The sequence below is a fragment of the Ochotona princeps genome, chromosome 4, assembly GCF_030435755.1.
Source record: "Ochotona princeps isolate mOchPri1 chromosome 4, mOchPri1.hap1, whole genome shotgun sequence".
Taxonomy (NCBI): domain Eukaryota; kingdom Metazoa; phylum Chordata; class Mammalia; order Lagomorpha; family Ochotonidae; genus Ochotona; species Ochotona princeps.
This window is the reverse complement of record NC_080835.1, coordinates 55,468,404-55,486,239: the sequence shown is the minus strand read 5'-3', so window position 1 is coordinate 55,486,239 and position 17,836 is coordinate 55,468,404. Positions and strand designations below refer to the sequence as shown.

The following is a 17,836-nucleotide window of genomic DNA, read 5'->3' as shown; positions in this document are numbered from 1 at the left end:
ATTAGATTGATTTATTTATTTGAAAGGCAAAGCACAGATAGAGGAGAGACTTCTATGCTGCTTCACTCCCCAGAATGTCAAAGCAGAGCAGCCAGGACATGAACCAGGGTCTTTATAAGATACTGCTGTCACAAGCAGCAGTTTAAGCCGCTACACCACATAACTGACCCTGTGGCCATTTCTTGAGTGAACCAGTAAACGGAAGATCTCACTCTTTTTCTCTGTTGTTCAGTGTTTCAAATAAACAAACAAACAAAAAAAATCTTGAAAAAAGATGAGGTAAATCAATACAAAGTATGATATATTAAGCACTGGTGTCAAATACAATAATGAGGCTTTAAATAACTGACATTGAACCTAAGAACAGATTCTATATATTCCAGCCTCCCCTGGTTTTAAAGCCTCCTTCCCATAGTTTTAAGTTTCCTTTGCCCTGTTGTAGCTAAAATGAACTCACTGAATTGAGGGACTGCAACAAGGTCCCTAAACACTGACTTATAAAATCATTTATTTATCCTAAAGATAACATCTTGATGTTTGGTACTTTTATTCTTACAGTTTGTTTCCCATAAATCCTATGCCCCAAGTAAAAAGTAATGATTATATGTGGACCCAAGATTGATGCCCATTTTGCCATCTTTAAAACTCCCTGAGACACAGGTGATAACTGACCAATCAAAGGAGGCTATGAGTGCTACGAACTGATGAGGAACTTGGACACAAGTTGAACATGCACCATTCAGTCCCAATATGCCCACTCAGTTCTGGAGTGGGCACTGTGATACAACTAGTTAAGCCAACACTTGGGATACCTACAACCTATATTCTTTCTTTCTTTCTTTTAAAATTTATTTATTTTTATTGGAAAGGCAGATATACAGAGTGAAGGAGACACAGAGAAAGAACTTTCAGACGCTGGTTCACTCCCCAAGTAGCCACAATGACTGGAGCTGAGCTGATCCAAAACCAGGAGCTTCTTCCAGGTCTCCCACACAACTTTAGGGTCCCAAGGCTTTGGACTGTTCTCAACTGTTTCCCCAGGACACAGGCAGGGAGCAGATGGGAAGTGGATCAGCAGGGATTGGAACCGGCACCCATTTGAGATCCCGGAGCATGCAAAGTGAGGACTTTAGCTACTAGGTACCACGCCAGGCCCCATACAATCTATTTTCAAGTAGCTGGTTTGAGTTCCAGCTGCTCTACTTCCAATTTAGCTTCCTCCCAACATCCCTGGGAAGGCAGGAGATGATGGCCAAGCACTGGAGTCCCTATCATGCACATGGAAGACCTGAATCTGGTTTCAACCTGACCTAGCAGCCTCAGTTGCAGATATTTGTAACACAAGCTAGTGAATAGAAGATCTTTCCCTCTCACTGATTCTCCCTGTCTCTGTGTCACTCTTTCAAATAAATAATTAAGTAAATCTTTAAAATTTGAAATTTTTTTTTGTGCTATAGCACTCTGCAAACATGCTGAATGTTCCAAAACTGCATCAGATCTTCTGCAAGATATGCAGCAAGCACCAATCCCACAAAGTTACACAGTAAAAGAAGGGCAAAGACTCTCTAAGCCCAAGGAAATGGCATTGTGGTAAGAAGCAGAATCACCACGCAGGACAATCAAACCGATTTTCTGGAAAAGGTTAAAACTACGAAGAAGGTTGTTACTGAGTATTGAGTGTACAGAGTCCAACCGCAGATCCAAGAGAACGTTGGCTATTATAAGAGTAAACATTTCAAACGGAGGAGATGAGAAAACAGTCAACTAAGCCAGTTCTAATCTTCATCCTCTGCTTTTGCTCTGAAAACAATAAAATCTTAATGGGTCTATAGCAATGGCTCAATGGTTAAATCCTCACCTTGTATCTGCTAGGATCCCACATGAGTGCCCAACTCTTCTACTTCCCATCCAGCTCCCTGTTTGTGGCCTGGGAAAGCATTAGAGGATGGTCCAAGGCCTTGGAATCCTGCACCTACATGAGAGACCTGGAAGAAGCTCCTGGCTCCTGGCTTAGGATCAGTTCAGCTCCAGCCACAGTGTCCATTTGGGGAGTGAAACAGATGAAAGATGTTTTTCTCCGTCTTTCCTCTCTGCAAATCTGATCTGCCTTTCCAATAAATAAATCTTTTCTTTAAAAAAAAAATGCTTAAGGTTATTGTTCACTTCATTTGTTTTTTGGGGATGGAATAAACTGGAGCCATCAATAAAATTCCTCTTGTGGGGAAATTTTAAGCTTTCTGGTTCTGATGAGCAATGAGATCACTGAATCTGGTTCAGCTCACATCAAACGTTGAGATTAAATGTGGCACCTGAATCTGAAAAAGATGTAAGTTCCTGATGCAAATAATGTAGAAAATAAATCAATTTTCAATATTATTTATTGGTAATACATTTCTCAAGTATTACTCTTAAAAAAAGATTTTTTTAAAACTTTTTTATTGGAAAGGCACATATACGGAGAGGAGGAGATACAGAGAGGAAGATCCACCATCTGCTGGTTCACCCAGCAAGTGGCTGCAATGGCCAGAGCTGAGCCAATCAGAAGCCAGAGACCAGGAGTCAGGAGCTTCTTTTGAACCTCCCACGTAGGTATAGTGCCCCAAGGCCCTGGGCCATCATTCACTGCTTTCCCAGGCCACAAGCAGAGAGCTAAATGGAAAGTAGCATAGCCAGGACACAAACCAGAGCCCATAGGGGATCCCAGTGCATGCAAGGTGAGGATTTAGCCACCAGGCTATCACCCTGGGACCATAAGTATTATTCTTTAGGTTCTAATCAGTCAATTTAAACATGGCATCATACAAATAGCTCAGACTTTTGAATTACTTAACTTGGAAAAGTAACTTTTCTTTAGTTCATTCCAAAAGGCTGAGTCATTAAATAATTGTGTGAGAAGAAATTCCAAGCATGCACATACAACATTTGTACAGTGAACATAACATGATGATGAAAGGTTCTTTTCAGTGCAGTACTAACACAGCAAGTATTCATGCGTATGAGGTACTAGTAAAGGTGTACGAGGAGCTCAAGAAAATTTTCCAGATATCTCATTTGCAATTTTGTTGTAATTAATTAACTCCTTAACAAAATTATTATGTCCATCCTTACTCAGTGGCTGAATCCTGGCCCTACAACTGCTGGATACCATCTAGGTGCTGATTTGTACCCCGGCTATTCCACTTCCAACCCAGCTCCCTGCTTTATAGCCTGGGAAATAGAGAAAGATGGCCCAAAGACTTGGGACCCTGGACCTGCACCTGCATGGAAGACCCAGAAGAATCTTCTGGCTCCTGCCTTTGGATCAGGTCAGCTCTGGCCATTGCAGCCACTTGAGAAACAGACCAGTGGACAGAAAATCTTTCTCTCTGTATCTTCTTCCATCTGTAAATCTGATATGCCTGTCCAATAAAAATAAGTAAATCTTAAAAGAAATTATGTGAGTTAAAAATTCCTAATAGAATATTACAAAAGTAACTCAACACATTAACTTTTTTTTTAATTACCAAAAATATTTATTTATTTGAAAGGCAGGGTAAAGGAGAGAGAGGAATCCTCCACCTCCTGGTTCACTCCCCAAATGGCCCCCAAATAGCTAGGATTGGGCTAAATCAGGGCCAGGAACTGCATCCAGGTCTTCCAAATGCTCAGGCCATCTTCTGCTGCCTTTCCAGGGGTGGGAGCTGGGAGCCACGTGGGGGAAAGGGGGTATTCAACCTGAAATGCTAGGGCTTCTACAGTGAGCAGCTCCAGCCCAGTTCCAGTCAGCCGTCCCAGTCCTGGGAACAACACATTAACTTTTTAAACACTGTTGAAACAATGAAAAGAAATTAATAGCTTATTTACAAGTACTTGGAATGTTATTTCACATCTACCCCATCATGACATTCTGGATTATAAAACAAATTGTAAAATAATAATATCAATCTTAGGTAACATTCTCCCTAGAGAAAGATAAAGATGGAGAAGGATAAACCTTGAGAAGTTACTCTTACTTTCCAGGTTTCAGCTTCCTCCTCTGCTGGATTTTTTCCCTTACTCTACAAGTCTTTCAAGAGTTAAGGTCAGATTGAGTAACAATATGAAGAAAGAAATGGTGTAGTCAAAATCACCTGGGAGGCTGACTCATGTTTTTGATACATTCCTCCATATCCCCCACTCCCATCACTACCTCAATACTAGTACAACAGGGAGCCATATTAGTGACATGTGTGTTCTGAATTTGAAACTGATACCCTACCATAGGTGGGTAATGTCCAGTCTGAGAGCCATGTAAGGATTGAGAAATCACTTGGTCTGACTCTGCCAAGGCAACCGCAGGCAGACTGGAAGCTCAATATAAATCTACAGCAGGCTGATTTTTAAGTTGATAATTCTGTATGGTGATTATTATAAATATCCAAATGGCCCTTGGCAAGATTCACCACTCATGCTACAGTTCTTTTAGTCTGTTCTTTAAAATTTCCTGGGACTGGCACAGTAGCCTAGTGGCTAAAGTCCTTCCCTTGCATGTGCCAGGATCCCATATGGGTGCCAGTTCATGTTCCAGCAGCCCCGCTTCCCATCCAGCTCCCTGCTTATGGCCTGGGAAAGCAGCGAAGGACAGCCCAAAGCCCTAGGACACTGCATCTACATGTGAGAAACCTGGAAGAAGCTCCTGTCTCCTGGCTTCAGATCAGCTCAGTTCCGGCCATTGTGACCACTTGGGAAATGAATCAGTGGACAGATCTTCCTGTCTCTCCTCCTCTCTGTATATCTGACTTTCCAATTAAATAAATAAATAAATAAAGTTTCCTAGTCCAGCTTTCATGATCACAAATGAACTACTTGTTAGACTTAACTCACTGAATTGAGGGAATAGTGCAGCTTACCCTACAAAGTCCCTAATCATATTCCCGAACTCAGGAGATCATTTGTGTCTCCAGTAGATAACATCTTGATGTTCTGTCTTGTCTGGAAGGACTTCTTTATTAGGAACTCCAAGTCCATGCAATCCTCAGACTGAATGCAGCCCTCTTTGGCATCATCAAAATTTCACAAGGGGCATGATATTGCCAATCAATCAAAGCAGGGTCATGAGCACCTCAGACCAGACAAGAACCTGCACACATACTCAACACATTCTTCTCAGAACCAACTTTATAAAAACCTCTACCACAAACCCCTCCAGGAGTCCAGGAATTGAGCAATAGTTGCTGAGCTCTTGTTCTATGGTTTGCACTAAACACTCCTTCCTTCTACCATCTCCACATACGGCAAGAGAAGCCAGCTTGGGGGATTCTACAGCAACTCCTCCAACAAGTTGTGGGAGTTATTCTGTTACAAACTGGGCCTTCTCTGTCATTCTCTGTTGGAGGTGGGAGTTTGGGGGGGAATCCCAGTCTATACGAAGTTGTAACATAATTCAAAAATTCAAAATAAAAAAATATATGTATATCTAAAAAAACAAAAGAAAACAAACTGGGCCTTCTCTGGAGTTCCTTTTTGCACCAACATTTGATGATTCAACACATAAAAAGCACTATCTAAGTGACAAAAAGCTTAAATTTTGTATTGGTTAAATTAACTGGCGCTAACTGTATACATGGGTAATTTCCTAACAAAACCATGATCTCCATGTATTTTTTATTTAGGAAAAGTATTAAGGGTGACTTCAGAATCAAAGAATTGTATTGAAATCAGATGTTCAGAACAGACATCTAAGAGCAGTGTGACTTTATTAAGCACTAAATCTCTGATACTTACCCATTTAATAAAACTCATAATTTGGGGACAGTGCGGTAGAGTATTAGACTAAACCAACACCTGTTGTGCCAGCATCCCATATGGGTAGCAGTTTGTGTCCTGGCTGCTTCAATTCTGATCCAGCTCCCTCCTCCCTGCTTATAACCTGGGAAAACAGCAGAGGCTGGCTCAAGTCCTTGGGTGCTTGAACCTACAAGGACCCCAAGAAGATACTCTTGGCTCCAGGCTCCTGGTTTGGGATCGGCTCAGCTGTGGCCATTGCAATCACCTGGAGAGTAAACCAGCGACCAGAAGATTGCTGTATCTCTTTCTCCTCTTCCTTTCAAATAAAAACTAATAAATCTTTTTTTAAAAAAGATACTGTTAAGGTATTTTAAGGTATATAGAACATGGTTGAATATAAACCAAAATTGAAATGTCTATGAGGAAGTCACAAGTTGTGGTTGAGAACCTGCATTTCCCTAGTAACATATTGGTTAATCAATACCATGTCAATTAATGCCATAATGTTGTAAATGGTTGTAAATATTATGTTGGGTTTTTTACTTGATTGGGATGATACTCTGCTGGTTCTACCTTCAGACCAGAGATGGTCTCACCAAGAAGCCATTGAACTTACCAGGACAATAAGATGCTGGACTTTATGATTGGTCAAAACCTCCAATGAAAGAATGTCAACTGAATTTGAACTATGGAAATGCAACAAGGTGGAGCAATCCACCGTGGGGGGGCGGGGGGGAGGGTTTGGGGAGGGGCGGGGAGAATCTCAGTGCATAAAAAAATGTGTCACACAATGCAATGAAATTAATAAAAAAAATTTAAATATTTTAAAAATAAATAATAAATAAATAAATAAAAGGAAACAGTCCATGGCAGGGCAGGATTGGGGTTGGAGCAGAACAGGGCAGAACTCAGACTTTAGCCTAGATACCAAACTATTTTATAGCCATGAAATAGTCTATGCCTTCAAAGTTAAAGTTTACAGGAAAAGACAGGAAAATGATCATACCAATCTGTCTTTACAGCCTAAAAATATGCTACTTTGGTGTTAATAAGCAAAAGGTCCTCTTTCTCAATCCTCTTCCTTGCTCCTGGTGTCCCCAAAAAAACTCAATGCTAAAGACATGAGGGGCACAAAGCAAGACCAATAGTTATTCAGCTAAGAAATACAGGCCAAGATGGGGTGTTAGAGCATGGTACAGACGGCCCCCAATGTAAATCAGAGTAGAAACTTGAGGACTTCCACACTGGGAGTTCAGATTATAGCTCAGCAGGTAGTGCCCAGGTGGGATGAAGAAGGCTTCTGAGAGTGAGAGCTACCTAGCTGAGGGCCTCAAAGCTTAAGCTGGATGTCAATAGGAAGAGAAGGCTAAAGATAAGAATGCCAACTATGGAAGGCTTTCTGGGTAGGAAGAGTTCCCTGGCAGGGATGTCACTGCTGCCCAGCATCCCCTGTGGGCCACATTCCCATCCAGCTTCCTGCTCGAGGCCTGGGAAAGCAGCAGAGAATGACTCAAGTCCTTGGGACCCTGTACCCACAAGGGAGACCTGGAACAACCTCTTGACTCCTGGCTTCAGATTGGCTCAGCTTAACTAATGCTGCCATCTGGGGAGTGAACCAGCAGACGTAAGATCTTTCTCTCTGTCTCTCCTTCTCTCTGTAAAAAGAAAAATCTGCCTTTCCAATAAAAATAACTATTATAAATGAATGACAACTACAACATAGACAGGAGAAAATGGAAGTATACATAAAATTCTAACATAATACTTTGTTATATTATTATAAAGGTAGCTCATCATCAATTATAAATGCATGCCTTAAGTACTAAATTTGGGCTCTGAACCAACAGTAATTTTGCAAAAACTACCAACTCTACTCTCCTTCCACCTCTGGGATCTCAGGCATTCATCAAAGATGTTTCTGATTATCGCAACAGAGGGTACGCTACTGGCATCTAGTGAGTAAAGCAAAGGATGATGTTAAACATCCCGCACCCCACAGGTCAGCCTCTGGACCTTTTCTAGTCTAAAATGTCAATAATGTAGAGGTTGAAAACCCTGTTCCAGGGACTATTCAAAAGCAAAGCAAGAGAGCAAGCACTGTGGTACAGTCAGTTAAGTCACTTCTTGAGTCATCCACATGCCAGGTGACTTAAGTGCCTGAGACAGAGTTGTACCTCCGCTTCCATCTAGCTTCTTGATAATGCCTGGGAGGCAAGTGGTGTCTCAAGCATGTGAGTCCCTGCTGCTAACATGGAACACCCGGATAGGGTTTGGGGCTCCTGGCTTCAACCTAGCTCAGCCCTAACTATTACAGCAGTTGAGAACCTATCTCTTTCTCTTTCTGCCTTTCAAATAGATAATAAGGCAACAGAAGAGACACAAAGTAATCTTAAAAGATAGAAACAAACAAACAAACAAGACCAGGTGTGGTAGTCTAGCAGCTAAAGTCTTTGTCTTGCATCTGCCGGGATCCCATATGGGCACTGATTCAAACCCCAGTGGCCCCACTTCCCATCCAGCTCCCTGCTTGGGGCCTGGGAAGGCAGTCAAGGATGGTCCAATGCTTTGGGACCCTGCATCCACATGGGAGACGCAGAGAGGGCTCCTGGCTTTGGATCAGCTGAGTTCTGACCTGTTGCAGCCACTTGGGGAGTGAACCAGCAGACAGAAGATCTTCCTCAGTCTCCCCTCCTCTCTGTATATCTGACTTTCAGATAAAAATATATTTTTAAAATTTTTTTTTAAATCAACTGTTCCAAAACTGTTACATAATCTAACACGGCATATACCCTTGACTGCTAGTCAAATTTCATTTCTCCTCTTTCCTTCTTAACACAATCTCATTTTTTTCTTTTCTTTTTTTTTTTTAAAGTTTATTTCAAAGTCAGATATACAGAAAGCAGGAGAGACTGAGAGGAAGATCTTCCATCTGATGATTCACTCCCCAAGCAGCTGCAATGACTGGAGCTGAGCCAATCCAAAGCCAAGAGTCAGGAACTACTTATGGGGCTCCCATGCAGATGCAGGGTCCCAAGGTTTTTGGCCGTCCTCAGCTGCTTTCCCAGGCCACAAAGCAGAGACCTGGATGGGTAGTGGAGCAGCCCACAGGGTAGGTAGAAGTAAATGGTGAATTACCACTGACCTTGTGCTACTGTTGACATGACCACAGATGGTGTGGAGGACACCACAGCTGTCACTGCAACTGTGTTAGGTACAGGCGATGGGGTGGAACTGCTGCTGCCATTGCTGCTACTACTGACCAGAGAGGACTGGGAAGCAGTGAGAACCACCGGCGACTTCTGGGTTGTGGAGGCAATGACTGATGTTGGTACAAGCTTAGTGACTGCAGCATAGTTATGGGATTTGGAGAGAATGTTGGGCACGAAGGTTGAGCTTGGTGATGTGGTCACTATAATAACCTAAGGAAGGGAAAACAAGTTATTTTCATGTACCCACTATATTATGATTGTATTTACATTCACGATTAGTTACATTCAATTCAAAAATAGCTTGTGAAACAAGAAACAATTCAACAAAAAGGAATACACAACTAAAGATCTATGAAAGCTTTCCTTTAGTCCTGATCATCAAAATGCACTTAGAGGCAACAATAATGACCAAGCAACTATTTTTTAAAACATAGCTAATTGCTGTATAAGACACAGCAAAGTAAACATTTGAATATACTATTTAGGGGAGTATAAATTGGTGCAGTTGTTCTAGAAAGTAATTTGGACGTTGACTCATTTATATTAACTGAGCATCTACTATGTGCCAGGCATGGTTCTAGATGCTAAGAAAGAAAAGAGAACAAAGCGAAGTTCCTACCTTCATAGAGTTTATATTCTACTAGGGAGAAACAAATGATGAATAAAAAAGTAAATGTCATATTAAAATGGAAGACAATAAAGAGAAGTAAGTGAATAAAGGAAGATGGGAGTGCTCTAAAATTTTTTAATAAAGCACTCGATGACGGTCTCTCTGTAAGATAGTGTTTGGGCAGACAGATACCAGCAGCAAGGTGTCAATCACATCCCTACCGAGAAGAGCAACCAGTGGGACAGGGAGCAGCAAACACAAACACCTGGAAGCAAAAGCAAGTTTGATTTGCCCAAGAAACTTCAAGGACCCAATGAACAGGATTAAAAGCTCTAAGGCAGAGAACAGTAGGAGACACCTGCAGAGAAATAATAATGGTTTATACCGTTGATACAATATGATGAAAATGGTACTTTCTACTGTCTTTCTCCCAAAAACTGGAACCCAGTATAACTATGAGAAAAATATCAAATTCTAACAGTGGGCATCCTACAAAATACTTATTTACTACTCCTTAACACTGTCCAGGTCATCAAAAACAAGAAAAGTCTAAGAAACTTTCAACGTCGAGAGGAGTTTAATAAGTAAATATAATACCACATCCCAAATAGTATCCTGGAACAGAAAAAAATAGTCAATAAGAACCAAGGAAATCTTAATAAGCCATGGGCAATAGTAAATATTAATACAATAATACTATTCAATGGTAACCAGTGTCTAATGCTAACGTAGAATGTTAATAATGGGAAATTGTGGGGGGGGGAGGAGGGAAGAATGAGAAATTGTGTATACAGGGTATATAATAACTCTGTTCTATCTTATTGATTTTTCCGTAAATTTAGAACTCTTACAAAAACAGTATGTTTTTTAAGAGCATTATGCTATCATCTTGGTAAAAAGCACAATAGGGCAATGAAGGCAGAAACAAAGAAAACAATTAGGAAGTTCCTAAAATATGTCAAGCAAAGATGACAGAAACCAACATGTTTACAACGGAAGTGGCAAAAGTGAAGAGATTTTGAATATATGACAAAACCTATAGAATATTTGTTAATACAAGAAATGAAGAAAAAGAAAGTAGAAAGGATATGTCAACGTTTAGACAGCATGGCTAGAAAACTGTAGAACATTTGAGACAAATCACTTCTGAGAAAAAAATTAGAGTAACAAACCTAGTTAGCCTAACATATTGGAAAACGGAAAGTAAGCTAGAGTAGCAAAAACATATAGAAAAGTGAGGAGACGGAAGAGTAGATGAGCCATGTCAAACTTGCAAGCCAGAGTAAAAGAATTCAGAACGTATATTAAGCATAATAGGAAGCCACAGGAAAACTTACGCAGGGGATAAGATTCAGACTATTGTGAGTAGAGGAAATAACACTTGTTGATTAATGGAATGTTAGCATTAAGAAAAAGAACAAAATCAAGAATAGCTCCAAGAACTAATATTATTGCTTACTATATCTCCCAACAATCCTATTACAGAGATACTATTATCCCCATTTTATAGCTGAGAACATAAAAATCATTAGTCATTCTGTAGCTACCCAGTTTTAACCTGAGCTAACCTAGACAGAGTATGGGATCTTTGTCTTATACTAAAATCATCTGTACCTAGGACAGAAAAATTGTTTTGAAAAATCCAAAGAATTCAAAGGACAAATTCTGTTTCAGTTTTGTGTCAGTCCTAAAAAAGACCTGAAGCTAAATCAGTCATGATTTACTGAATATACCTGGGCTCAGTATCTACACCCCAAGGAAGTTTTGACTACAATATCTTCATGTATTAATATAAACATATATTTATTTTCAGTGTTCTAGAAAATTATAAGACAAGTGTTTTTGTCTGTTACCTGAAGGAGTTTATTAATGATCTGAAGAGTCAAGATAGATACATTTATCTTGACCAGCAAACACCTATGTAAGATGGATCAGCATACTTACAGACAAACTCGACCAATAAACACCTTTCTAGGATTATTAGAAAACAACTAGCCATCATTTAAACAGAGAGGTTGATCGATATGGTGAAAGCATAAGCCAAAGAGTCAAATAAGTCTACACTTAGAATCTTCATCTGCCTCTTACAAATGATAGTTTCCACAGCATGTGGAACTCTGGGATCCAGTCTTCATTTATAAAATGGGGATAATAATACCTACCTTCCAAAATCATTACTAGAATTAATTTAAGTGAAGCATCTAATATAGTGCTAGGCACATAGCAGATGGTCAATATCTGGCTGTCAACAACTGAAACATATTAGCAGCTTACTAGTATTACTACTTAATATATGCCAAAAGGATAGCAGTAAAAGCACTTTAGACCAAATCAATCTGGAAACAGGTTTCTACGTACTTCATTTTTCTCTCATTAAAAGCATTTTCTGTATCTTTTCCCAAAATTCTGATGCATACTGATGAGAATGCAAAGAACTCATAGCTACCACCACAGCCAAACCAATTAGAGTAGCAATGGCATTAGGGTTCATGTTTACCAAATCAGAGATAACACTTGTAGCTTACTGGTGTACAATGCTTATAAAGACTCTGTGGCACAAACAAGGATTCCCCGAGCCTCAGCAGCCAAGTATGCCACAGTTAATTAGCAACATCTGTCATTGGCAAGGAAAGTGGGGCAGTGCTCACATTATCATCAAATTCTCAATTTCAGAACTAGAGTACCCATGCATGTAATGATTTCCAACATTAAGACAATAAAAATTGTCAGCAAAATATATCTAGAGTCTTTAAGAGTATGTTCTATGTTATAGATAAAAAGGACATAACATATTTTCAGATTTCAGACTGAAAGATGATTTCTAACCTGAAAGGGGGTTGGTTGTCTAAAATTAGAGATTCACCTTTGCAGGGAATCTGGCACTTTATAGTTACTTGTTACACAGGGGAAATAAAAGAATTTTTAAACCAAGTGAACCAAACAGTGTTTATTCAGGCCATAATTCAAATTACTGACCTTCTAGCACTCACAAAAACTCCTTAAGAGTGCTGGGACTTGCACCCTAAGGACAAAATGAAAAATATCAATCAAGCACATGAAAGCATAAGGCTATATTCTGTTGCTTTGTTTATATAAGTGCTGTACCAATGTTATGTTTAAAATAAAGGCACCACAGTAACAGAGGTGAATATTTGTATACCCTAAAAAAATATATAACCTACTTCAAATTTTAAATACTGATTTATTTATTTGAAAGGCAGAGTAACAGAGAAAGAGAACAGAAAGAGATCTTCCATCTGCTGGCTCACTCTGCAAATGGCTGGAACAACCAAGGCAAAGCCAGGCTGAAGGCAGGAGCCAGGAATTTCATCCAATTTCCTACTCAAGTGGCATCATTCACCCAAGTACATTAGAAAGGAGCTGGATAAAAAGCAGAGAAGCAGTGTCTCACTGGCACTCTGATATACAATGCCTGTGTCACCAGTAGTTGCTTAACCCACTATACCACCCAGCTGGCCCCACAACCTAGTCCAACTTGTATGAGATTCTTAATTTCATAAACAATCAGTTAATATAAAACTCATTTTGCCTACAATAACTCCTAAGAAGCTCTTTCTACAGATTTGTGACAAATCTAAAATGAATGCAGTAATTTCCACAGCCTTCTCAAGAAATCCAACTGTCCAACAAAAATGTAAAAAAAAAAAAATTAGTCCTTCTCATATTTACCTTGTCCATGAAATAATGAAATTGTTATTATCAAGTACAAGAACACAAAGTGTTACTTTGGAACAAAGTACATGTTCAGTAAATATTTGTAATCTAAACTCTAATGGCATAATTTATATATGACTTTGGAGAGAAATATACCCTCTTATTAGCACTTCTTCCATCCATTCTCAATATAAAGCTCAGAAAAGAAAAACAAAAGTAAAGATACTGGAGAAAAAGAATTGAAAACAAATCCATAGATGCCAGTTATATGTGAATCTCGACCTTGTACAACTATTTTTACACAAGTATACCAACAAAGATTGGAAAATTAATAATTTTATGTGGTATTTACTGAATGTTCACTAAATGTACAATATTAAATATTTTCCATAAATCTCTCATTTAACTCTCCCAATAACTCTTGAAAGTAATATCATTGTCTTGTTTTATAAATAAACTTAGGCTCAAGAGAAGTGGCAAATCCATCTTTGCAGTATTAATTAATTTAATGACTCATTCAACAAACACTAATTAGTACCAACTATATGCCAAACACTGTTTTAACAATGGGAATACAGTGATGAATAAGATGAAATCAATTCTCTCAGAAGCACATGGTCTATGGTAGAAATAGACAATAGACAGCTTTATAATAAAATATCAACTAGTGAGAAGTATAATGAATAAAAATAAAACACAGGAAGAGAATAGCAAGATATGGGGAGAGGTAGGTGTTCCTCTGGCTATAGCATTGCCATGCTATTTGGTAAATGCCAAATTCAAAGAGCAGATGAGAAGGCAGAAAAAGTAAACAATCACTGATAAAATAGAATAACAAAGGCATGTTGACAATAAAAGCACTATGGTAAGTAAACAACTGGCAGTACAGAATGTTGATGCCACGTAATATTGCACCAACCCAGAAAGTAATAATCATAACACCATAAAAAATCTAACAAGTTATCACAGTATCATCAAATAGATTGCAAAACTTATATTCAGTATAACACATAGGAAGCCATCAAAAATAAGTAGTTTCTATACACTAAGTAATAATAGGCTTAGGGCTGGCAAGTTAAGCCGTCACCTGAAACACCAATATTACATATGGGTGCTGGAATCCCAGCTCACTTTTGACTCAGCACTGCTAATGTGCCAGGAAAAGCAATGGTGATATTAGAGAGTTGGAGCCCTGTCACCCACATGGGAGAATCAGATGGAGGTCTAGGCTTCTGGCTTTGGCTGGAACTATCCCTTAGCCATGGTGGTCATCTGGGGAGTGATCCAGCAGATAGACAGATGATCTCTTTGTCTCCTTTCTCTCTGGCTTCCTCTCACCCCTTTATAACTCTGACTTTCAAATAAATAATTTTGCAAAAACAGAACTAAGTTTTAGAGAACCAAAGAATCTATTTATTTGGAACAGTTCATTATCAACAATGTAAATAAAGACAACACAGTGTTCTATAAAATATCTACAGGGAAAGGAAGTTAACATTTTTGAGTACATACCTTATGTCGCTCTTTGCCTAACCCATTTAATCCTAACAATAACCTTCTAAGACCAGCATTTTCATCTCAGAGATGAATAAGATTAATTTTTCTCAGATTACAGTAAAAGAACTGGGGTCCCAGTCTAGGCCTCTATGACTAAAAATCCTTGCTTGTTTTTAATACTACACCGTAATCCCTCATCCTCAGATTAAAAATGTAATTATACTCTACAGATCAACTCATTTTCATGTCTAATTATTAAGAAAGTAATGATAATTTTTAATATATTATATAATGATATCTTTCTAAGAAACTCAAGGAAGTTATTTAAATGAAAGTCAGGACTTGACTCAAGAGTCAAAGCTGAAAAGATCACACATCAGACGCAGAATTTATCTCAGCTCCTTCCCCAAAATTCCTCTAAAATAGTATGAAGGAATTTTCCTTTTTGAAAGGAAAAAGACACAAAAAGCTACAAGGTCAAAACAAAAAGAGCAACAGCTATAAAGCTTTGGGAACTGGAAAACAGCCAAGCTAAAATGAATTAAGTATACCCAACAAAGCAGAAACCTAAGGTAGCAAAACAGAAGAACGAAACACACAAGACAATTTGCACTATCCCAGAAAGACTCGACTGTAGGCCACCAGATGTGGGTAAATAAGGGGTTTAGAGAGAAATTAGTTGAAACTCCACGAAGCTTTGGGATCCTCAGCCATTCTCACCTAAAAGACTATGAACTAATCTTCTTGAGGGAGAGACTGACTCTGAAGGAACCTAACGACACCAAAGCACAGCTGAGAAGGGCAATATTATTCTGAAGACAAGCGATGTTTATGTAATGAACAGTGAGGCTGCTCAGCCATCATCCCCCATGTATTACAGGAAGCCAGATACACACTACTGAAGGAAAGAGGCTGGATGACTCTTTTTTCTGAATAATCTGACCAGTGCCCCCAAAAAACCCTAAAGATAGTGACAGAGGTAAAGGGGTAGGTAGTGCTTCTTAACAACACAGCCATACTAGGTCGATTTACAACGAAATCCTCATTGTTAACATGTCCAACCCATACACACAGAACTTTATCACCTTCTTAGCACCAATTTTATAAATTATTTATAAAGACAATCAATCAAGGAAATTATGAAATGAAACAGATCAATATACATACATATATACAGAGAGAATTCACAGGGGACGGCACTGTGGCATAGTGGATAAGGTCACAATCTGTAGCGCCACCATCCCATATGGACACAGACTTGAGTCCTGGCTGCTCCACTTTTGATCCAGCACCCTGCTAATGTGCCCAGCAAAGCAGCAAAGAATATAGCCTAAGTGCTTCAGTCCCTGCACCCACATGGGAGATCTAGAAAACGCTCCTGGCTCCAGCCTGACCCAGGCTCTGGTCCTTCTGGCCTTTTCAAGAATGAGCCAATGGACGGAAAATCTCTTTGTGGTTCTCCCAATCTTTCTGTGTAACTATGCATTTCAAATAAATAAAGAATTTTTTTTCTTTAAGAAACTTAGAGGTGAGAAGAGGAAGGAAAATTAAACAAAAATTATCACGAGAAGCTGGCATTGTGGCATATGCATTCCCACAGGAATGCTGATTCAAGTGCAAGCTGCTCCACTTCCCTTCCAGCTCCCTGCTAATGTGCTTAGAACAGTGGCTCATGTATTTGCACCCCTGCCACCTATGGGGGTATCTTAGATGGAGTTTCTGACTCCCAGCTTCAAGTGGGCCCCACTATGGCCACTGCAGCCACCTGGCGAGTGCTCCACAACTAGTGCAGGATCAAGTTAAAAGATAAAGAAAATAATAACAATATTTACAGAGCATTTACAATGTGCTAGCAGTTTTACAGTTTTACATACATTATCTCATCTTATTTACTTACATTCTTCAATCATACAGGAAAAGCCCTTCATTACAGATGAGAAAACTTAGATGTACAGATTAGTTTCCCCAGTCTCCCCACTGCTAAATGGCAAAAGCTGGGATGCAAATCCAGGAGATCCAGTTCCAAAACCCAAATGGAAAATGGGAATAAGGGGAAAAAATTAAAGGACCAATCCAAGTTGTTCAATTTTCCTTTTTTGTTTTTTACGCTTATTTTTATTGGAAACGCAGAGTTACAGAGAAAAGGAGAGACAAAGATCTTTTATCTACTGGTTCACTCCCCAAGTGGCCACAATGAAACCAGGAGCCAGGAGCTTCTTCTGGGTCTCCCACGTGGATGCAGGATCCCAAAGCTTGGGCTGTCCTCTACTGCTTTCTCAGGCAACAATCAGGGAGATGGAAGGAAACTGGAGCAGCCGGAACATAAACCAGAACCCAAATGGGATCCCAGCACATGCAAAGTGAAGAATTTAGCCACCACGCTACCACGCCAGGCCCCTCAACTTTCTAAATAATAGAATAACCAAAGAAGTATCTCAAAAAGAGTACACTGAGCATAAAATCAAAAGAAATTTCTTTGAAATTTCAGAACTTCAAAATTACTAAAGGTTTTCAAAGAAAAACCATTTAAAATTAGAATGGAATTGAGCCGCCCAAAAACAATACTGAAAATCAGAAGCCAATGGCACAATATATCTAAAATTCACAGGAAAGATGATCTAACCCAGAATACTTTGCACAGCTAAGCCACTAAGTAAGTGGGAGAGTAAAAAGCACAGAAAATTACAATCTACCACACAAAAGGCCTCAAGAAAACTTACTTTTTATTTAGTCATATACCAGAGATGCTACTGGAGTATGTAGTTTACCAAAACAACAAAGAAGGAGACAAGAATGATGGCAATGGGAGATTCCAGAAGCACAGGTATGCAACAAGCCTACAAAGCCATCAGGATCCAGGCTAGTTTGAGAAGAAGGACTGTCCCAATAATATGAAATTGATGAGATATTCTAATGACTTGAACATACTTAAAGAAGGGTTTGGAAATGAATTAATGATATCATATGAAGAACAACAGAAAAATTCACTTAATTACATCTTTCTCGCTTCTAACAAAGATTGTGTTTCTAAAAGAAAGGTCATATGAATATTCATCAAGGTTTCAAAAAAGCTTTTCCATTTTTTTTTCCAAATGGCATA

General features: G+C 39.2%; 1 protein-coding gene across 13 annotated transcripts in view; it reads right to left on the bottom strand.

Annotated features, from left to right (window-relative positions):
- The window catches only part of EMSY (EMSY transcriptional repressor, BRCA2 interacting), a 91,647-nt gene that overhangs the window by 51,351 nt on the left and 22,460 nt on the right, over positions 1-17,836 (bottom strand). For all 13 annotated transcript variants that reach the window (XM_004589868.4, XM_058663616.1, XM_012928320.3 and 10 more), the window contains one exon: positions 8,888-9,164. In XM_004589868.4, the coding sequence (XP_004589925.2) occupies positions 8,888-9,164 (277 nt within the window). The remainder of the gene's footprint in view (positions 1-8,887; positions 9,165-17,836) is intronic.